A 24,237-nucleotide genomic window follows, 5' to 3' on the forward strand; every position below is an offset into this window, starting at 1 on the left:
TATTACATGTGCTCTTAGATACTTTGTGTGGCTTGAAGAAATTGGTCTACTGACTAGTATTTATCTTTGGATGAAACATATAGATAACGGCCTAATGACTCAAATTTAATATTGATTTTTTTAAATCTCCATTCTTCTTAAACCAGCATCCATTTGATTCTCAAAATTTTGTATTACATCTTTCAGTGTTTTGAATAATCTACTAATTACAGACAGTGGTTTACAAAACGACTGCCAAGTGATTGAATTTTTTGACATGATTTATGAAATTAATCCTAGCTTGATTAAGGAATTTAAAATATTTAAATATAGATATTAATTATTTTGTTAAATCGCTATTGTTGAAAGTATTAAATATGTCTCCCTTTCCCCCCCATTGACGCCTTCTATCCTGCCTCCAGCCCCTGCTCAGGCCTTCACCCACCTATTGTCTGTGTCCATAGATTATGCATATACATATACAAATTCTTTGGTTAAACAAAGCAATCTCAGAAACTAGGCTCCCTCCCAGTAGTTTGAAAATTGTTAGAGACTATGCTTTTCTGTAACCTATTTAAACATCTTGTTAGCATTATATAAGCATTCATAGTCATCTGACACTCATAACATTTTCTGAAGAATACATAGGGGCAACTATTTTTAAATTAATTAATGTATTAATTAACTAATTAATTATTTAACTGAAGCATTCAACAAGTGTTTAGTGAATGCTCATCTTTTCCTAGACCTAGACCCTGGGGATAAATTGGAAAACAAGGCAGCCCTCACCCCAAAAGCCTGCCTCCTTGTTCTAAAGAGAAGGGTATATGATTTTTTTTAAAAAAATTAAATACTCTACAGAGAATGTAAGAAGATGATAAGTGTTATACAAATAGTAAAAGTAGAAGGTGCCCTAGGGAGGAAATGAAATTTAAAATAGAGTGAGCAGTGCAAGCCTTACTGGTTGGCATTTGAAGGGAAAAGAAATGAAGGGCATGACAAAGGGAGCCTCAGACACGTGCTACCTTTGCAGGAAGAGGGAAGAAGGAGTAAGTGCTGACACCCGGAGAGAAAAGCACACTGGCCCTGCCCAAGGTCACTGTGGAGGCCAGCCAGGATGGAGCAGCAGCATGAGGAAGGGGAGAGAGTAAGAGCACTGACGTCACTAGAGAGAGATAGGCTGTGCCTCATGGCAATTCTGAGGACTGACTTCTACCCTGAGGTGGGAAACCACTGGAGGGTTGTAAACAAAGGAGTGATATAGTGGACTTGGCAGTTTAACAGGACCCCTCTAATGGTATGTTCAAAGTGGACTGTAATTGTGAGGGGACAAGGGCAAAAGCAGGGAGCCCAACTTTTATAATAATCCAGGCAAAAAGACATGGTGTTCTGGCCAGGATGGCCACAATGGAGGTAGTAAGAAGTGGGTATATTCTTGAAATATTCTGAAAGGAAAGCCAAACAAATTTATCACCATTTTAAGTGAAATGTGGAAGAAAAGAGTCCAAGTTGACTGCAGTCTTTGGCATGATCACCTGGAAGGAGAAAGGGGCCATGAACTGAGCTGAAGAAGACTATGGAGGTATGTTTTGGGGCTGAGGTAGGGAAAGAAGAGGAAATTCAATTTTAATCAGTGTAATTTGAGAGGGAGATATTAAGGAGGAAGTTGAATATATAAATCTGCATTTTGGAGAAGTGTGGAGATGAAAAGGCAACAGCAAGTCTATGAAGAAGGTGTGAAACAAAGGAGTGAAAGAAATGAGCAGCGAAGTGAATATGAAACAGTCTCCTCTTCTCTAGGATTCATACACACTCTTCAAGGCAAACCCAATTTTCCAGCACTGAGGGTCTTTTTTCCTTACCACCCAGTTCATCATGTACATCATTATCTAAACATCTATAGCTTTTATTTGATACATACCAGTTAGTTAACATACAGTTTAGTGATTATTATAGCTATGTTTATTTTAGTATGCTTTATTGTGATAACTTCTGTTCAGATTTTTATCTCCATTCAACTATCATAGGTTATAAATATATACCAGTATATTTATAATATTTATAAAAGTATACAATAAAATAATTAGAAAATTTTACAGATAAATACTAAAAACTGAACCTAGAGAGACTTTTTTAATTTACCCAGCAAATTGGTATCTCAAATGATGGAATTTAGTCACTATTTCATAATGAATCTTTCAAACTTTATATACATGTGAATTTGTTATTTTATCTAGAAACATACTAGCAATTGCTTTTCACATTCACTTTTGTGTTAAAGGTATTCATATATTCATAAAAATAGTTTTCACTTTGTACTGTATTGTTTTTTTATTCTGCAAAAAATAATTTGACTGAATGGGAAATTATAAACATTTTTAGAAAATTATAATTTCATTTCTGAAGGTTGAAACAATAAATGAAAGAAGAAAAACGTAAATGCCAGTATTTTTATATATGAAGTATATACATTCTATTAGTCCTCTCTAAAATGTTTAACAGAATGAACATTTTATGTCCTGAGAATTATTCATAAAAACAGATGAGCAAAATCACATAGACATCTTGAATGGTCCTGACCCTAAGTTAAAAATTCCATATGTGAAAAGAGGTTGGAGTGGAGAAGGAGGATCTGTGTAGTTTCTGAGAGCCTTTAATCATAATAAGAAGCAGCTTGCGGAAGTTGTTTTACATTTACCAGAAGTAGACAACTGAGAGTATTTTGTTAATTCTAACGTATATGTGACTTATGTACAAGGTGGGGCAAAAGTAGGTTTATAGTTGTGAGTATGCAAACCACAGAGTTTATTCATGCACTATTACTTATTGTATCATTTTCCATATGAACAACTATAAACCTACTTTGCCCTACTCTATATGCTGTGTTTCCTCTGTTCATTCATTGAATGAGAAAGGATTTGGAACTGTAATCAATAAAGCAGAGAACACATGGATGCACACCACAATGATGATGATTACTTTTGTGAACCAGAGTAAAATGAATTAAAATACCCAGGAATGTATGTGAAATAATGGAAACAAATTGGGATAGAAGTATTTCTCAAATGAAAAATTCCTTTCAAACAATATTGCCTTTTAAAATATTTTTATATATGTGATTTTTTTATTTATCTTTTTTTTAATTTCTTTATTGATTAAGGTATCACATATTTGTCCTCGTCCCCCCATTCCCATCCCACACCCCTCCCTACACATGCCCCCACCCCCCTGTTGTCCTTAACCACTGGTTAGGCTCATATGCCTGCACACAAGTCCTTTGGTTGATCTCCCCCTTTACCCCCACCCTTCCCTACCCTCCCCCTGAGGCCCGACAGTCTGATCCATGCCTCCTTGTTTCTGGGTCTGTTCTTGTTCATCAGTCTATGTTGTTCATTATTTCCCCTAGATGAGTGAGATCATGTGCTATTAGAAATACACTTATAAGAACGATAGAAGCTGGGAAATGTATTAGTTTATCAGGGTACAGTGTCAGTCTTATTAGGGGGGAAAAAAAAGAATGGATTTTGGAGTAGGCAATTGGACACAAATTATTTTCAGTGGCATGCAGCCCAGACATGATAACTGGACTGACTTCTCTGCTGCTTTTATGAATCAGCAATTGTCCCATTCCCTTTATAATAATAGTTTTTAAATAAAATATCTCTCATTGCTGAAGTTAAAACACCGAGCATGTCTTTGCCCATAAGGTTTAGTCCTGAGTTTAACAAAGGAAAAGGTGTTAGAACTTGTTCAAAATTATGAGGTGCAAATCCCACATTTAAATGTAACATTTATGAATGTTCTAGAGATATATGTGATGCTCTGGGCCACCTGTATCACTCTGGCATTCTGACTGTTTGATATGAAGTAGGTAATTAATCATATGAAAAAATCTTAGCACATATTAAACTTAAATCGAGTGCTCGCCAGTGGCTCAGTAGGTTGGAGCATGTTCTCATACACCGAAAGGTTGTGGATTTGATTCCTAGTTAGGGCACATGCCCAGGTTGTAGGTTTAGTCCCCATTTTGGTGCTTGGGGAAGGCAACTGATCAATGTTTCTCTATCACAGTGATCTCTCTCTCTCTCTTTTCCTCTCCCTTCCTCTCTCTAAAATAAAAATAAAAACATTATTAAAAAATTAAAAATTAAAAACTTAAATTGATACCTGGTAAATATTTTAGTAACACTGAATGTTTATCTGTTATCAATATACACTCAAAGGTGTATTTATGCATTTAGGGAAGTTACATGAAATTTTAAATTCAGGAAACCACCATTGGTCACAAAATAAAGAATGCCATCTATTATCTACAGTAGGAGGTCTCCAAAATGAGGTGCATGGGTCCCTGCTATTGATATTTGTTTTAGTCTTTTCAATGTCTCATCTTTTTCAGTATATAATGATCAATGTCTATCTATACATCTATATATATATAAAAGCCTAAGCGACTGACCAACCAAACAACCAAATGATGGGTCAACCAGTCGCTATGATGCACACTGACCACCAGGGGGCAGATGCTCAATGCAGGAACTTCCCCTAGTGGTCAGTAGCTCCCACAGCCAACCTCCCTCGTTCCCTCCCACCCCGCCAGCCAACCTCCCATGCCTCCCCCCCTCAAGCTGGCTAACCTCCCGCAGTCCCTTCCCCATATGGCTGGCCAACTTCCCCTGGTCCCTCCCCCTCCGGCCAGCCAACCTCCTGTGTTCCTTCCTCAACCCCACTGGCCAATCTTCCATGGGACTGGGCAAGACGGTCCTGATTGACCCAATCTCCAGCAAGGCCGAGGGACCCCACCCATGCACGAATACATGCACTGGGCCTCTAGTATAATAGATAAACAAGTTAAATATACACTAGGAATACATGATAAAACTTTCATAAAATCAAACTATTTAAATTAATTTTCAGGTAAACCTTTTAATATTGACCCAGGACATTGTTCTTCAAAGTGTGATCCTTGGACTAGCACTGTTAGCATGCACTCTGTAATTGTAGAGGTAGCTATCAAGGTGGCAAGCTACAGTTGACTCTGATGTATTCTAAAATTAGAGAAACTTTGATGTAGGAAAAACTAAGATACACATCAGTCATCATCAATCACACATAATATCATAGAAATGAACCTTTATTTCTCCATCTCCTTTCTGCCTATATCCAATTGACACATTTCTTCTAGGACACTGTAAATTACCCAGAATCTATCACCTCCCTCCTCTGCCCTGCCAAGTCTCTTTCTTGATGACCTTAATATACCAACACTCTGCACCCCCTGTCTAAGTCACAGAGTAAACTTTCTAATTCTTATACTGCTTAATATTTTCCATTAAGAGAATCCCAACCTCTTGGCATGGTGTATGAAGCTATTCATAATCCACTCTATAATTCTCTCTTTTTTAACTTCAAAAATCCCATCCCTGCCTTCAGATGACCTGGCCGTCTGCTGTCTTAGTCTGTGCTTTGTGAATGTTGTCCCCAGCCCCATATACTGGGTGCATTCCTATTTATTTTTAAAGCTTTGTAACCTCTTGATATTAAATTTGATGACTTACTTTATTTGATATTATTGTACCTACTGTCTATCTTAACTGATGATTGTCATTGTATAGTGGCTGATGCTCCATGGATTGGTCTCTTTCACCAAATAGTAAGCAGTATAGAGCAGTGGTAGTGCATATAATACACAGAATCAGACTGTCTGGTGTCCACTCCTACCTCTGTCACTTACTGAGTGTATGATCTTGTTTGAGTTATTTAAATCCTTTACACTTACTTTCTTCTGTAAAAATAGAGTAATACTTCATAGGATTGCTGTGAGAATTAAATGAGTTGATCTATAGAAAGCACTATGAACAGAACATAGCACATTGTAGAAATATTAGCTATTGGTATTGTTTGCATCTCTACTGCCTGCGATAGTGACCAAAACATAATAGAAATTCAAGCAGTTATTAATCAGCAGGATAAATGAATTCCAATGTATTGAAGATTTTTACAACCCCCCTTTATGCTGCATAAACTATTCAGAACTCAATAGATTCTGGAAACTAATACTACTCCAATGTACTTTTCTTTCTAAAAAAATGTCCTCTCCCTAAGTCCTCCCAAAAATCTTGCCACCCCTGAAATTTTCTTTGAATTAGATCACTTATTTCAAAAAATAAAAAGTATCTATTTTAAAAGGAATGATAACTAAGGCAAATTTTAACACAAATATTTTTGTTATAAAACTTCTGTATTGATTTTTAGTTTTTTTAACCTTGGGCAAGTCACTAAGACTCCACCCCCATCCCAGATTCAACTGCTTTTCTACATAATTAAGGAATTGCTCTAGATGACTTCTAAAGTCTCTGCTGACTCTAAAATTGATTACTTACCCACATATATTCTACTGCTGCAGATAAGATAAAATTGTGCTGCTCTTAATGAAAAATGAGACATCTCTATCAATAAAAATTTTCATAAAATTCTAGTTATTTTTTGGTTTATGACTACATTTTAATTTACTATCTTTTCAATGCTCAGTAGAAAACATAAATTTAAGTCAAAATTATATGATTATTTTACTTTAAAAAATTACAACCCAGCACATCCATCCAATGTTAAGGATACAGGTGACAAATAGTTCTAGGACAGTTTACAAAATTGATTCATGTCATCCACAAGCTTTAAAGTCCATTGAAGACTTTTAAGCAAATCCATAAAGTTAATTGCTACCAGCTTTCTTAATACCCATGGCATGGAATAAGTATCCATGTGTAGACTGGGAGTTAAGTTTATTTGAAACCATCACATCGTATTCCCTTTCTTCCTGCACTGGCTAAATCTACTGGTTGCTGGCTTCATGGTATTGTCATTTAATATCATAAAGCGAGGTTGTCATTTACATTTTTCCTAAACTTTAGTTTATTCTTAATCTCAGGCCCAAAAGAACATTGGCTGGCATTGTCAGACAGAAGGCAAATTTGATTACTTGACTGTTAGATCACCTTCTGCCCTCCTTTTTTTCTTTTGTTTTCCTCAGTTTATTATTTTGAATTTCTACTGAACCCCCATTCCCAAAGTTCTCACAATGTAATTGGCCAAATTTGACTTCTCTTTAATTTATTCCTTTACTATAGCAATGATGTTAATGTTTCCAAAATTGACTTTTTAGAATATTCTCTTCTTGGAGTATTAGCAAAACAGTAAAAATTCAACCTATGCCAAATCACTAAGATATACAAGCAAAGGAATAGAGGGTGGATCCTAGGTTCTTATAATCTATCATGGGAATTTGCTCAGTGATTTCCAAAGGATTTTTCTGATTCCTCTCTGTTTTCAATTACAACATCCTCCAAAATCATCTTAAGATATTACCTTTGAATGATGTCCAAAACCTTTAGTGAGGCACATAAAATCCATCACAAGCTGATCCCAGTAACTTTCTAGGAACACTTCATAGTCATTTCTCAGACAACCTTATATTCTAGTAACTTCTTGGTGGGGAATGTTTATATTCCTTATTCCAATGCCCCTATAATTTAATTCACAGCTTCTAGTCTTTTTGTTTTAATGTCATCTTTTTATCAAGAGTAATGGATGAAGGTGTATAAATGTCTTAAGTATTGACAAATACTGAGGATACGACATTCAGTTCAGACTGAATTCCAAGGTTACAGGAGAGAAACATGATGATTGTAAAGTAAATTCTGGTTACAAATTGCTAAGAATAGATCCCTTGAATTTTTTGGTAAAATACCTGATTGCTCTTGCTGTGTGTTTATTGTAAAATGCCAAATTTGAAAACATTCAGACCTATAATAATCATGAGTCATGCATATTTCAGTATTAATTATGATATTGGAATAAACTACAGCACTGTATCAAGCAACATCTAAATACCTTTGTAAGGAATGTCGGTCTCATTTCAGCACATAGTGATTTCCTAGTGCAGTAAGTCCCACACTTGAGCAGCATCAGAATCACATGGAGGGTCTGTGGAGAAGCAGGTTTCTGGGAGAGGTGTTGGTTGGAAACTAAGTATTTTTCATTTTCAGCAACTACTGTTTACAAATTAAAAAGTAATAATTGATATATATGTACATTCACTCTGCTATATGGATATTTATACATAGTGATTGCCAGAGGGAAGGAGGATGGGGTGTTAGAACAGGCTAAAGGGGCAATAAAAGATGATGGAAGGAGACTTGACTTTGGATAGTAAACACAATACAATACACAGATGATGTATTATAGAATTGTATACTGAAACGTATATCTTTATTAATTAGTGTCACCCCAATAAATTCAATAAAAAACAGAATGAGTAAGAATAACTTTTAAACTTAGACTATTCAGAAAATTAAGTACACTTTCCCCCTTGATTTTTTTTTTCTTATGTCTCATGGAACAGGGATAAATTATTTTATCAACTCCCAAACCTTAATATACTACATTGATAAAGTTTTTATTCATATAATTCTTCCTGAATAAAGTATCATTCTCAGGAAAAAAAAAAAAAGACAAACTGATGATAATCAACAGACTATTAAGGTCGAATAACTACCCCATGTAGTTTTTATTGTAAATATAACCTTCAAATGTTTTCAGGTCCATTGGCTATCATTTGGGACATGGGACTTATTTAAAAAGTGTTTCACTCCATATTTTTGCAGGCAATTTTTAATTTCCTCTTTTAAATATTTTCTAAATAAATTAACCACCAGAGAATAATAAAACTAAGGGTGAAAACCACCAATTTATGAAATTTTTAAAAGGAGAAAATAAATGAGCAAATCTTTGGAGCAAATAATTATTTTGACAAATTCCCATCAAAATTGCACTTAATGGAATGTTAGAATTGAAACTCCTCTCCATTGGAGTAATTATGTTGCATTTATAGCTTATATTCAAATGAAAACTTGGAAGCTTGAAAACAGTGTTTATTGTAAATCCATTCTTTAAAATATTAAAGAAAGTGGTCATTTCTTAGCAATATGGAAACAGGTATGTACTATTTTAGCATAGGAGTATGAAAGCCATTCTTTTTTAAAGTTTCATATCTATATTTTGGTTTCTTTTACTTTTTGGTTCCCATTCCTTTTTTTAACAAAAAGTACACTTATTTGAAGTTACACAAAGTAACAAATTTTGCTTTCAAAAGTTTTGTTTTTAAAATTCTATCAATATGAGAAACCACTAGAAGCACAATTTGTCTTTGATTAAAAAATTTTTAAAGTTACTTCAAAAAACAAATCATAAATAATCACAGTGAATTTATATGTACTATTTAAACATTCAAAATAGAAATAAAATTATTTAAATATATCTTAGAATTTATTTAACTTTATAGTTACTGCATGTTAAGTGAAGATCATGTAGCACAAACAAATTTATGAGTAAAGCCGAACTAAACAAAACCCATCCAAATGTTTCGTCTCCTCTGCTTAAAATCCCACAAGCTGTACATCAAAGTAAAAGAAGCAAAGTACATTACATGTCATATTTTAAAAATTCTAATCCAACCCCAAAAATATAAATGAACACTGTTTGAAGCAGTGATGAGGATTCACATAGAAATATACAACAACAGCCATGAAAACTGGTTTCTATTTGTTTTAAAGCACTGATGAAAAATTTTGCTAAAACAAATACAATATAAGATTTTAATTTTTTCTAAATTAAATGTGATTTCTTTCACTCATGAACATATCTCATTCTTTTACGGTGCATTTTCTTTCAAGGAAAGGTTAAAGAAAACTGCAAAACTTTGCCATGTTTTTCTAATTTGATCAGACATCCTTCCTTGAAAGGTCAGCACGATGGGTGAAAGTGACATGTTTAATATATGTAGCACTGTTCATTCTAGGCAGAAAAAATTCAAATGACAAGAATCACATATCTCGTGTCAAAAGTTTGATTTTCCTGTACTGACTATTCAGCATCTGAAGCAGAATTTGAACGAGGATTCATAAAGGCTGAATCCCAGGTGGTTATTGTTGACACCCGGTTATCAAAATAGTCTTCCTGCATTTCAGACACCATTTACAAAGTGAAAGCTAGAAACCCAGTAGATAAGACTTTTATGATCCAGACTTCACAAATTGCAACAATTTTAATGTTGAACATAAATTACACTATACTGGAGAATAGTAAAGTAATGATTTACTTTAGATGGTATTTTTGTTATTTACATTAATCTCTATGATTCATTCAATTCTAAACATTTGTATTTTTAAAATGGAATTAATTTACAGGATTCTGGCTTTTTACCATTAGGCAGCAATCAATATAATTTTCAATATTATCTCTAGCTTGTTTTCTTTTCATCTAACTTCCAATTCACAGGTTGGCAGTATTTACTAAATACATTGAACTAAGTAGCTCTCTTCTAGTACAAAAAATAATATATTATATTTAATATAGCCATATACTCATATACTATGTATGTATAGAATGTATGTTCATATACATATATTATACACTTACAGTATATATTAAAATTTCACTTAATTTATGCCATTGAAAAGAGAGTGAAATTATTTAAAGACACCATTTAAAACAACAAATTGGAAATGATCGAATTTTTCTCAACTAATACAAAATCAGTGTTACCTAGTTATCAATGCTTGTTTTGGAAAGCTTTTATTATTCATTTATTCAGTTAATTGTAATGTATGAGCAACTAATCCAGGAACTCGAAATGAGACGAGTGAAAAAGGAATTGGCCTTAAAGAGCTTTCAGTTTCCTGACTGAGATAAATATCAGTGAAATAATTGTATTAAGCTATGGAGACACAACAAAGAACAAGCTAGATTCTTTTGCAGGTGTTATGTGCTAGTTTGGGAATGGCAGGAGCATACATAGGAAAGAGTCAGGTCTCAACAAAGGAGAAATATTAATATCTTGAGGAAATTCTCATTACTAAAAATTTAAATACATGAACTAACTACCCAAAAAACATAGTTTGACTCAATTAAAATGTAAACTTTGGTCTGCACAAATTCAATGGAATAACCACCATGTGATATCAAAGGAAATGTCTGGTATCTTAACAGAGAAGATGTGTTTGCAGGCACCTCAGGGAATACTATCAGTTTTTGTTTTTTTCAATCCAAATTCAATGCATCAAGTATATACTGTGATTTAAGAAGATATATCAGTGAATTTTGACAAATATCTTGGATTAGAATGGAAAAATCTCAAAACACTTGTCTAAGAATAAGAAATCACATTTGCATAGTTCTTTCACATGCATTATCAGCTATATATGTTGTGCATATATATTTATGGGTAGAAATATAGACCTATACAAACAAATCTCATTTACTCTAAAGTGCTGTGACATCAGAATTACTGTCATGCCTTTTTAAAAAGTGAGGATAAATGTTAATGGAGGTTAAATGGCCTGCATCAGATCAGACAGCAATAAATGGTGGAGCCAGAATTCACATTCAGATGTCCTGATTTTAAACAATGTGCTTATTCTATTTCACTACTCTATTACCTTTGGCATCATCTATGCTAAAGCACAGAAAAAGATAACCTGGGAAAATATAAATATCTTTGTAGAATACAATTATACATTGCTATAGCCTCCATTTAGAAATTAAGATATTTGACCTGGTTATAAAACATTGTATTCTATCAGGATGCCCTCAATTTGAATGTCTGAGAGATACTAAAAAGAGTGGCTTAAACAAGGAAAATTGTTGCTGCTGTTGTTTTAACTTGATTCAGTGGTTCTAAGATGTCAGAGTCCCAAGCTGGTTTCTCTAATGCTCATAGACTCCACCTTTCAGGTCATAAAGAGAGTGCGGTTGCCTCAGATACTGGGCCTTCATAGGGCAAGCCAGAGCCATGAAGAACTCCACCTCTCCCCATCTCTTTTTATCAGGTGGAAACCTTCTCTAGAGTCACTGGAATTCTCCTCCAGCCTCAATGACTTTACTTACTCTTTTACTTACTCTTGCCTAAACTAATCTCTGGTAAGATGACTATGCTTATCATGACTAGCTCTCAGATGAATCAACATTCAACCCACAGAGTGGCAGGAGAACATGAGAGGGTGAAAACCAGGATAATATTGCTGCTAAATCCCCAAGGAAAAGTCAGAGAACAAATATTGGGTGGGCAACCGACAGTGTCTCTATTTGCAAAAACATATCTAAGGAAAACTTTTAGAGAGAAAAAAATTCTAAAGGATATAAAATAGGAGGAAGGTAGAAAATAATTCCACAATTGCTAATTTTGAGAATTATTTCTAAGAGCTGCAAATATACATGAATAATTCTTTTCAGACTTTGCTTTTTCTACACTCCCCTTACCATCTCCTCATTTTCTTCTCCTCATGAGAGTTTCTTTTTTAAAATATATTTTTATTGATTTCAGAGAGGAAGGGAGAAGGAGAGATAGGAACATCAATGATGAGAGGGTATCACTGATCGGCTGCCTTCTGCATGTCCCACACTGGTATGGAGCCTGCAAACCCAGGAATGTACCCGAACTGGAAATCGAACCATGACCTCGTGGTTCATAGGTCAACGCTCAACCACTGAGCCTGGCTGGCTGGGCCTCAAGAGAGTTTTTTTGAGTCAAGGCTCATGATTCCTCTGTTCTATGTAATCAGCATGTTAATACTATCTGAAGATAACACTATGTACCTATATTTCCCTCTGCTCCTTCCTCTGTAATGACACATAGACTAAGAAAGCTTATTTTGTAGATTGACATTATCAATTAATCTATCTATCTCTCTACCTACCTATCTATTTATGTATCTAGTAGTCATGTGTAAACAAAAGATTGTTCTGGGTTGTAATTCAACAATATATAAGGGCTTTTATATGTGTTATTAATCTCCTAAATCAAAGAATATATAAACTATTAAATTATTTACTGAAATTACTAAATACAATGAGTCTAGAATTTAAATATTACAATTCATAGTTTAAGGCCAAAGAAGGCAATTGCTATGTCTGCTTTACTAAACTGAACAAACTTAGTGGTGGAAAAGGCTCATGTCAAATAAAACACTATGATTGAAAAATAAATTGCTATTTATGACTGCCTGATAATTTCAGTTTACAAATTTGAGTATTATTTTCATGATATTCATTTCAAGAAAACCAAAGTTTCATCAAATTTCCTCCCAGATACTTCAAAATTTGTTCCAGGCCTAATAATATTGTATCATCCTACCAAGTTTCCTCCTAAGTTTCAAAGCACCACTTAAAAACAGAGATATAAATACTCTTCCCAAGAAAATTACATAGGTTAATTGTAAGATTTTATGCATTAATATGTCTCTGGGAAAGAACAGAATACAAATGCCAAGGGGGGGGGCGTGGATATGAAGGAATGAGCCATTTTTGGCCAATTCCACCACCAATATATTAATTATTTGTATAAACCTCAGGTGATATTATCATTCCATGAAAGATTTATGCTTAGAATGAATCATTTTTTAATATTTATTTCAACAGATTTGGGATTTAGAGCTTCTGATGGGGGTATGGTTGGAACTTGAAGTTGCTGGCAGTCTCCCGGACGTTTATAGCGACTGTAGCTTCTAATGGAGCACCGATATTGATCCCCTAAGGGCTTCTCAACCTGGGCACCGTCATTTTACAGAAGATCATTCTTTGTTGTGGGAGGCTGCCCTGTTCAGTGTAAGATGTTTACAGCACCCCTGGCCTTGCCTACCAGAAGCCAGCAGTGCCCCGCCTCCCCGTTGGTGACAACCAGCGATATCTATAGACACTGCAGACCTCCCCACAGGTGAAAATCAAAGCCACCTCTCTCCTTACCTCCTCATCACATTCAGAGTCATTACCTTAAATTAAAAAAAATAAAAACCCACAGGATTTTTCCTGTTATTTGTAATAATATAGATGGACTTTGAGGGCATTATTCTGAGGAAAATAAGCCAGATACAGAAAGACAAATACTGTATGGCATCACTTTTACTGGAATCTAAAAAAAGTCACACTTATAAAAACAGAGAGTAGAAAAGTGAGTGACAGGGCTTAGGGAGGAAATAGGGAACGGTTAGTAGAAGGGAACAAACTTTCAGTTCTAAGATGAACAAGAAAAAAGAGAGCAGATTTTCAGTGATTTAATATGGCATAACATCGTTATTACAATTTTTCTTCTAGAGTTTACATTCATATTTTATTAACTTAAAAAGTAGATGTACTGTATTTATTAGGGTTCATTAACTAAAACAATACAAACTTCAAAGTTGTTTCCAGCTACTACATGTCTTCTTTTTCATGGAAAAGTTTGCAGCAAACATATCAAATTGTTCTATCTTCTTTATAAACAAGAAAACTCAAAACTCACCAATCTTTGTCATATTGAAAATGCCAATTTAGAATTAAAATAATTAACTGAATCGAAAAGCACAAAATTGTACAAGCAAAGACGTTAAGTACCAAAGCTAAATTGGCTGTGCCGGGCTTTCACTCAAAATGTCATCAGTTACTCAACAAGAAATGAATACCCATCTAACATTTTCTAAATCCACAGTACTTATTTCCTCGTGGACATTGTGGTTAACATAATATAGAGAGAAAATTTAAAGAAAAAAATACACTATTTGATTTTCGTGCGTGTGTGTGTGTGTGTGCGCGTGCGTGCGCATTTAGCGTTGGGGTCTTGAGGTATTATAAATATCATGACCTGCTGGGGAAATGTTCATTTCTTGTCCTTGCAAATTTTAATGATAAGCTTGCAGAGCTTGGCCAGCTGTTTTAGGCTATTTATTGCATCAGAAAGAGGGAACACACAGCTGCAACATCAACCGGGAAGACAATGAAGAGCCTGAGCTCTGCTCTGTGAGGCAACAGTGAGCCAGAGGAGACACTGAAAGCTGTTCCTAGGCAGAGGGAGGGAGGAAATTGGATGAGAGATGGAAAAAGTCAAGAGGTAAATTACTCTGAGGAGTGTTTCTTACATTTAATGTGCTTAGGAATCACCTGGGGACCATGTTAAAGTGCAGATTCTGACTCAGAAAGCCTGGAGTGAGACCTGAGAATTTCATTTCTGAGAACCACCTAGGCATTGATGTTGAAAGCTGATGCTTGAGCCACACTTTGTGTGGCAAGGCCCTAGACACTGCATCCCCCAACATGTCTCTGGAAGTAGAAGTGCCAGCTTTGTTTTATCACGCAGTCTATGAGATTAACAACGTGAAATGAATACATTTCCCCAAATTGTCACTATATAGAAATGTGGTTTGTTTTCTTTATACCATCTTAAAAAAACAAAACAAAACAGGAGGTAGACCATTTGTGGCTTTGATATACAAGTTCATTTCTTGTTGTTTAAAAAATACACATGTAAGTATCTATTAGTAAAATGTCACTGTGGTTTTGGCTTTTTGTAGACCCTTAAATAGCAGGTTTCTATGGTATGCTATCTGATAAGAGTAATAAACTCAAATTTCTAAAATCAAAATTAAACTTAGTTTCGACTTTTGGATGATTCGTTTTTAAATGAGTTTTCCAGCTCAATCCTGAGTTTTGGTTCACTCTTTATGACAACCCAGGATGTGCTTTTATCCCAACCAGGAGAATCCTTTTACACCTATGGGAAAACCAAATCCTGGCTTCCTTCGTCCATTCCCTTCCGAAGCAGCTAACCATGGCCTGATTATGTGATAGGTTTTGGCATTGTGTCAATGTCAAGGTGTACCAGGAAGAAAAGCAGATACAAAGATGACAGATAGATGAAGTATCCTTGATGCAAAACATCCGTTGGTAAAAAAGCTGATCGTATCATAAAAATTAGTATGTTTAGGTACCAAAGTCTAAAGACTGAACACCAATACCAAGTGGAAGTAACTATAACCTCTTAGAAAAGAGAACCGGCATAGAAGAATATGGGATGCATAAATGTGTTCCTATCAAATATTTCAAAGTAACACTTTGCATTTTCTACAGGCCATAATTGGAAGAAAATAGAAAGGACATGCGTGGTCATTCATTACACAATTTTGTAGAAACAAGAATTTTACAAATCTATGCCCTTTTTTTCTGGAAAAAAAAAAGAAAATTTTCTCACACAAAAGGCTCTTTATAAATATTCAGGCCACCAAAATGTCACACACCTAAGTAATCTGTGTCTGGCAGGTAAAGTATTAAAAATATTTTAAGAAGTTTAAAATGTAGCTGCATCAGTTTTTTTCTAAATAAAATACTCAGCTTTAAAGTGAACTAGACAAGTTGCAAATATTTTAAACAAAGAAATTAGGACAGCACAGGTTTAATACACCCTATACTACTTGGAGCATTACCAAGGTATATTTTATGGCTACAGCTCTGGAGACTACTATCTGTACATACACATTTTCATTCTTTTTTTTTCCAAATACTTATTATTTATTTCTGAGAGGAAAGGAGAAGGAGAGAGAGATAGAAACATCAATAATGAGAGAGAATCATTGATCTGCTGCCTCCTGCATGTCCCCCACTGGGGATCGAGCCCACAACTCAGGCAAGTGCCCTGATCAGGAATAGAACCGTGACCTCCAGGTTCATAGATTGATGCTCAACCCTGAGCGACACTGGCCAGGCTATACATTTTCTACATTGCTTAAAACTTAGACTGCCTTCTCAATCTCTTATTTTAACCGCATCACAAAACATTAGATGGTCACACCTAGATCATCTGCCTGATACTAATAATAATTAAAATTCAACACATTCAAGCAATTGATAAATTCAGAAGGAAAAGAAACACTTTAAAAATTCTCAGTAGTTCCACTGGGCACAAATATTAGGCTCTCTTTGTTGATGTGTTAAAAACACTGACAAATGGGTCACCAACATTCCAGGAGTTTGCCTAAGAGAGCATGCCAATAGTTCCTTCTGCTCTCTATGAGGGATAATGGACAGGACCATGATCCTTCTCAATAGTTTACTGAACTCACCCCATGTGATGGGTTAGAGATCCAGCCCAGCTCCCCTTGAATTGTTTTGGAATCCAGCAGATTGACTAAAAGAAAACACAAATACACAAACACTGTTAAGAGGAATGAATTTATATTTGCCTTTTTCAACTTAATGTTGTCTGCTATTGGTGGTGATATGAAAATAATAACATATTCAAAACACACGACTCTTCATTTTCTTTAGACCTTTTATGTATAAAAATTATACTAGAATTACAAAAGAAAAGCAACCACAGGGAAAGTTAAGGGATTGAACGTTTCCGTGACTTTCGTAACTCTGTTTACAAGATAGGTTAATATTTAATACATTTATAATGATTTCTTATAGAATAATTACAGATTTAAAGAGGAAACAATTAAAACACAAAGTTGGAAACAATATTAATGCTAACCTGAAATCAAAATAACTTCAAAGATCATAAAATGTGATAAATTTACATATGATTTCACTATAAATTAATTTCTTAAATATGCTTCCACCCTAAATTAGTATTTCTGTTTGCATATTTAATGTGGCATGTTCATATTGTCCCTGGTCAATCACAAACATATTCTATACTGTGTGGGTTTTTTTAATCCTCAACCAAAGATATGTTTTTATTAACAGAGAGAGAAAGAAACATCAATGTGTTGTCTCCTGTACATGCCCTGACTGGGGATGGAATCTACAACCTTGGTGTGTACCCTGACAGGGAATTGAAACTGCAATCATAAATTGTGTACGGGATGACATTCCAACTAACTTAGCCACCAGAGTGGTAATGTCTATTATTTAATTCCATATAAATGGTCTCCATATGTGTAACAAACAAAATGCTAAGCAATTAATATGTGGAGAAAACAAAGCAAAAATATGTTTTATAATATTGCCTGTGTGAAGTTTTACTTATTTAAAGAAGATATTATTCCCCAAAAGCTTTAATGATTTTAACTCAGAACTTTGCTACTTATTAAAAAGTCTGATGTTGATGAACAATAAAGTGTAATATGAATGTGGTTGCATTTTGGATATATTATTAAAAAAAGGAAGACAAATGCTTTGTTTTCAACACAGGGAATATTAATCTGTAATTGATTAGAAATTAATATATAAAAAGATGTTCCAGGTTTAATTAATAACAAAGGTCTCACTTTTATTGTTGATCTGTTAAATAATGGAAACTATGGTTTTACAGCATCCTTCTAAATTAGAAAGCAATCCCACTATTAACTGATGGAAGATGTAAAGGAAGTTTACATAAAATATATATGTATTATTAACATGAACCAGAACAGGTGAATAAATAACTACAATAGGAGACAGTCATTTTTAAGGGTTCCATATATTCACAAATCAAAATGTAATGTTAGTACATGCATGCACATGTCCATGTGTGGACAAATAGTGTTTCTCCATGTATGAAAGCAGCACCCTTTCTTTAATCACCCCAATTCGTTTTTACAAAAAAAACATTTATCTTATAAAATGTTAAGAAAAATAAATAATATATTTGATAAATATTAAAATTCTAAATTTTCAAGTGCTGCTTTTTAAAGGATGATATTTGGTTAGCTGGTTAAATAACAAATATACTAGTTGAATATAAGGAAAGCTCATTATTAAGTTAAAAAGAGATAAAATTCTCAAAGTTAGATTCTCTAAGTTTTAGTAGTGAAAGAAAAACACATAAAATCAATCTATTATACTTGAATTCTTTAATGATTAAAGTTTTTTCTCACTATAAATTAATCCCACTGGTAAGTAATTATATTTAGGTTTGAGAAGAATATAGTTGCTGCATGGATCACACAGTGTAATTTCCATAATGAAATTATTTCCCAGGATATCAATTTGAAAATTAATAGTATACTTAATTACATTAAAATTATCTCTCAAAATATTTTTAAAACCTCTGCCTATTAATCAATGTTACAGATATTTCAGATTAATCAATGTAAGAACATTTTTTGTAAATATAAGAATACACCTTCATGAGTCACCAACACATATTCTGACATATACCTAGTTTATTGTTGGTACTATCAGCTATCAGTGGATTTCTGAGTTTTATGAGGATTAGTAGGTCATATTTGCAATGTCTTTAAGGCTTTAAATGGTTCAATGTCTTCTTGTGTATATATAATAATTGAATGTGTACTTAGTGATAAGTACGTGTTACTCCATATGCTAAGATGAATGGGTGATTTAATTTCAACATTAGTAATCAGAGAAAATAATTTCCCAGGTAAAGTTAATATGAATATCTTCTCAATTTAGCAAATTACTCATTGGAATAAAGGTTGCTAACTAAAAAACTAAATACCCTTAAGTGTTTTTTGTTTTTTTTTTTTTTTTTTTGGTGATGATGATGAGGGGGAAAAAACTGGACTAATCACATCAGCATTTGGTTTCTACTCAAAGGAGAATAAAAAATTAAACCAAAAAGAACTGTATTAAATTATCAATTAAAAATAAATATAATAGATTAATTAAATGTATTGCATTTACTCAGAAATTAAAATTTTAGTGCACTCCATTTGCATGAATGAGGAAAACTATTGGCACCATTACTCATGATTTTGATTCTGTGTCTATCAAACAATTATATCTGCCCTGGTTATCTCACAATGTTGCTGTGATAATCTATATATATAAAAGCCAAGCGACCAGAATACCAGAATGATAGAATGACTGGAATGGCCAGTCGCTATGATGATGTGCACTGTGGTGGCCAACAGGCCCAATTGGGGCCCTGACCTCCTGCGCCCCCTTCCAGGCAGCCTGGCCCCTGATCAACCCCCCCCCCCCCGACCCTGATTGGGGGTGGGGCCAGCTGGCCAACCTCTTATGTCCCCTCCCCCCTGCTGGTCCGGCCAGATGGGCCCCCATCAGGGCAGACCAGCCTGACCCCACCTGTGCATGAATTCGTGCACCAGGCCTCTAGTCAAATAATATAAATGTATTTAAAGCTACTGACTTTATAACATGCTATACAGATTCAGTGTTCTTGTTAAATTAATTCATTGGGCTTTTGAATTGTATTTATAATCAGCAATCTATATATGACCTAATAGAAAAGAATAGTAACATCAAAACACTTTTTTAAGAGCACCTATTTTGAGGTTACAAGGTACCTTTTGTTTGTAGCAAAATGAGAACAATACAATCTAAAATTCTAGTCACTTTAAAGTGGATTATTGCTAAACTGCGACTTTCAAGGATAAAAACCTCTCGTCTCTTGTGATCTGTTGCATTACAGTATGAGTGCAGCATATTTGAGATAGAAAGAAGGGAATGTTAATGGAATTTGAAGGCCTCCTGTTGTGAGTGATTTCTCTGGATACATTGACTAAATCTAACCTTCCCATACAACTTAAATTCTACACTGATACAGGCAAGAACTTTGGTTACTCATGCTTTTCTTTTGTAAAAAAGATGTAGACCTGCCCATAATCTTTAAAGTGCTATTATTATTCATTGCCAGGGCAGAGAGAAGAGGCATGTAGAATTGAGGTGTACAAATACTATATTTCAGTCTGAGTTTTAATGACAACTTACAATATGGGAGATTATTTTCAATTGATGAAAAATCTGAGTTTATAATTATGAATGTTAACAAAAAGAGAGGAAATTATTGGTAAAGGTAGGTGGGAATATATGGATAGCTTAATTCCTTAATGACTGCCTCATACCAGGTCATTTGTCAAAGATATAAACTGTTCCTTATCTGATACCATATTCTAATCATGTGATTTCCAATTACTGTTGGTTTATAACTGGAAACATAATTTCATTAATTTCAGAATTTGTTCTATTGAAAGAGTTATGTGGCATACATTACTTTTTAAAATTTATTTCAGAGAAAGGCGACAGAGAGAGATTGACTTGCTGTTCCATTTATTTAAGCACTCTTAGGCTGATTGTTGCATGTGCCCTGAGTGGGATAGAACCTGCAATCTTGGCATATTGGGAGGATGATATAACCGATTGAGATACTTGGCCAGGGCCTTCTTACACTGATTTAAATTGGACACATTTTTAAATGTTAAATTCTATTTCACTTGAGATATAAATAGGTGCTTTTTGGAAAATTTATTTTTTGGAAATAACTGTCCAGATTCTGAATGTATATGAATCTGGGTTTCTTTCACACACTGTACTTTATCTAGTCTTATTACTTTTAAATAGAAGAGATGTATGAATAGGTGAATGATGCATTAACGAAAATGATAAGGAAATATTTAGACTCCTTGAGTTGGTTTTAGGGTGCGTGCTAACATGAGATTTACTGGACAAAAGGAAGAGTGGTGTCTGATGGGAATGAGAAGGTGTAGAATGGAGTGGAGAAAGAAGAGCAAAATATAGAGAAAATTGGCTCAAATGGTTTGTAAGTACTTCTGGAAAGGAGGAAACCTTGCTGCACCAATCTTTACTGTCTTTTTTCATAATTAGATGGATTGTGAATTTAAGATGCCCAGGAGTCTTGTTTTCCCTTCCTTTTCTGTCCTCCTTCATAATGGAGAGGTACAATCAAATGTCCACTCCTTCACTCATTTGCATTGACAATGTCATACTAGTAATTATGTACACCAAGAACTTATTCCACCTTCCCTTCTTACTAATAAAGATGCAATAATATTTCTTAAAGAACACAGTCATTAAAATAATTGTTTGAAACAGATGTTCCCAGTTACTAATATGCCTTTTAGTAAGGACATATTAAAAACTTTAGGTATTAATTTCTGAAGTTCTCACTCTTAGAACATCATTAACACACCTAGATTTTTTCAAGACTATTTCAAAGTTTTGATTCATAGTGACTATTTGTCCACTTAGAAAGACTGAGATTGAAATATCTTATCAATAGACAAAGTGGTGCAAATATGTAGACAGTGCTAAAATAATTTTTAAAATTAAATGCCCATGGACATGGCCAATAGGGTGGGTGAAGACCTAGGGAGGTGGGTAGAGGAGGGAAGGAGGGGGGCTGCTGTCATACAAGAAGGAGGGGGATAATGGGAGACATCTGTAATACCATCAACAAGAAATATATATATATTAAAATAAAATAAATAAAAAATGAAATGACACGGTATAAAAATTAAATTAAATTAAATGCCACAATTTCTTGAAGTTAAAGATCTTTTCAATTATCTAATAACACATCAATACATTTTGTGGTAATGCTATGGTTGTATTTTATGAAAAATATTAAGTTATAAAAATGTATCAAACCATCATGTTAAGATGAACAGTGGGGTTTAATGGCTGAAGAAGTTGCTACTCTTACAATAATAAGTATTTCTTTTCTTATAAAACCTTCAGTTGTATAGTGTCTTAAAGCCAATTGCAAATGACCACAAAACCACTACCACAGGGAAAAAATATGGTTTGATTGCATCTTGCTTTTACTAAAGAATGATGACATGTCCTTTACTGTTCATACATCATTGTAATTGTCCAAACCACATTTCTTATACATTACTTATCTTTATCATTTTCATCATTTTCTGTTATGATAAAAAGAGTAGCTTTGCTCTTGGTTACAGATAGCAGGGGGGGTTAATCTGCTTCTAAGTTATACTTAAATGTCACGAATAGAAGAAAATGATACAGGAGGCAATCAATTTTGTTCTCGTCATTGTAATTCTCTATGTACTACCTTTGTCAACTATAATATGGAATCAAGAAATCAAGATGTATTTTCTAACAGGACTGCACCAAAGTTCTGCTTTTCATTTTTACTTTATACAATATGGTATGCCAGTGAGCGGATACTAAGAGAAGTCAAAGCTTTATTAGTGTGCTTACATATTTCAACATAACTTTTATCTACTGTGATTGCATATTCTTAGTTTAATTGCTCCTATGGACTTCCTGTTTGTACTTTTTTTTTCTACCTAAACATAATTAAAACATTGTACTATTGTACTTAATAGACTAAAAATTACAAAAAAAAAAAGTTTTTAGTCTATAAATGAAATCAACTACAGGCATACCTCAGAGATATTGTGGGATGTGCTCCAGACCACCTCGATTAAGCAAGTATCACAATAAAGTGAGTGATAATATTTGTGCTGGTGGAGTCTTGCTTTCACTTTCTGAAAAAATGCAACATCTGTGAAGCACAATAAAAGGAGGTATGCCTGTATCGTTTGTATGCAGATAAAAATTCCTGTAAACCATGTTAAATTTAACTCAACAGGCATTTTGTTTCATGGATATTTAATTTATGATCATTTCTCTATCAAATGACCAACTAAAATTATATGTCAGAATTAAAGAAAAAATTCTGGTGTGCTCAACATTTCTGTGAAAAATCTGTTTTGTCACATGGTACATTAATGACTCATTTATGATATATAAGCAGATTTCTGGACAAGGAGACATACTATCAACTTATTCTTTTTTATAAGCTTTACCTCCTGGGCTATAATTTTAGCTTTACTTTTATACAGGTCCTAAATATGGGACAAATTTTAATTAGCTGCCTCATCGCAATCTTTGCCAACAGCAGGGATAACACCTTAGAATCAAAACACGGTCACACAGTAAAATGTCTGGGTTTTCAAGACTAGAGTGGTTCCAGAAAATAAAAATACAGACTAAAATTTGAATAGAAACCTGGACCCTTTAGTAAATGTAAACCTGTGCTGTTTCCAAAGTGTTATTTCTTCTTTTTTAAAAAATCAGAGAAATCTGAAGTTCACTCTGATGTTAATACTGTTGTGGAGAAAACAGCCATCAAAATATCACTAGGGAGTGTGTTCTTATAATGAAATAATCCTTTCACATAAATTCGTAGGAATGTTCTACTTTCAGTGAACTTTTAGTCCATTAACAACTTCAGCTTTCGTAACAGTCCCTAGAATAACAGGTCTCTTTGTTTCTGTGCATTGTCAAATGATATTGTGAATCACTTAGACAAGTGAAATGTGTTTCCCAAAATGTAAAAGTTACTAAAAGTAAGACATTAATGATTTTGTAAGCATTGTACACTTTCAACACATTTTTGCTCTTTAAAATGTTCTAGAAATAACAGAATGGCTTGTATGTTTTTAATTTAAATACTTTTGACATATTAAAAAAGGGAAATTAAAATACATTATCCTATTAGGAAATTATATGAAAAATCATTCAGGCCAATAGGTGCTCAAAGTTTAACATATGCATTTGCCTTTACACCATAAATTCAAGATGTCTTGGTATATATGTACAGTTTAATCAAATTACCTTAAAATCTGATTACCAGCCTTCAAGTACTAAATGATAGCTATATGTTCAGTCAATGTTTGACAAATGACTGTGAAAATGGAATAGAATAGGCAGACTGGCCTA

At 33.9% G+C, this 24,237-nt stretch overlaps 1 protein-coding gene across 3 annotated transcripts in view; it reads right to left on the reverse strand.

The window, feature by feature from the left end:
- Nucleotides 1-24,237, reverse strand: part of EPHA3 (EPH receptor A3) — a 360,358-nt gene that overhangs the window by 323,899 nt on the left and 12,222 nt on the right. For all 3 annotated transcript variants that reach the window (XM_008155577.3, XM_008155576.3, XM_054712267.1), the window contains exon 2: nt 16,899-16,963. In XM_008155577.3, the coding sequence (XP_008153799.1) occupies nt 16,899-16,963 (65 nt within the window). The remainder of the gene's footprint in view (nt 1-16,898; nt 16,964-24,237) is intronic.

The sequence above is a fragment of the Eptesicus fuscus genome, chromosome 3 (assembly GCF_027574615.1).
Source record: "Eptesicus fuscus isolate TK198812 chromosome 3, DD_ASM_mEF_20220401, whole genome shotgun sequence".
Lineage (NCBI taxonomy): Eukaryota > Metazoa > Chordata > Mammalia > Chiroptera > Vespertilionidae > Eptesicus > Eptesicus fuscus.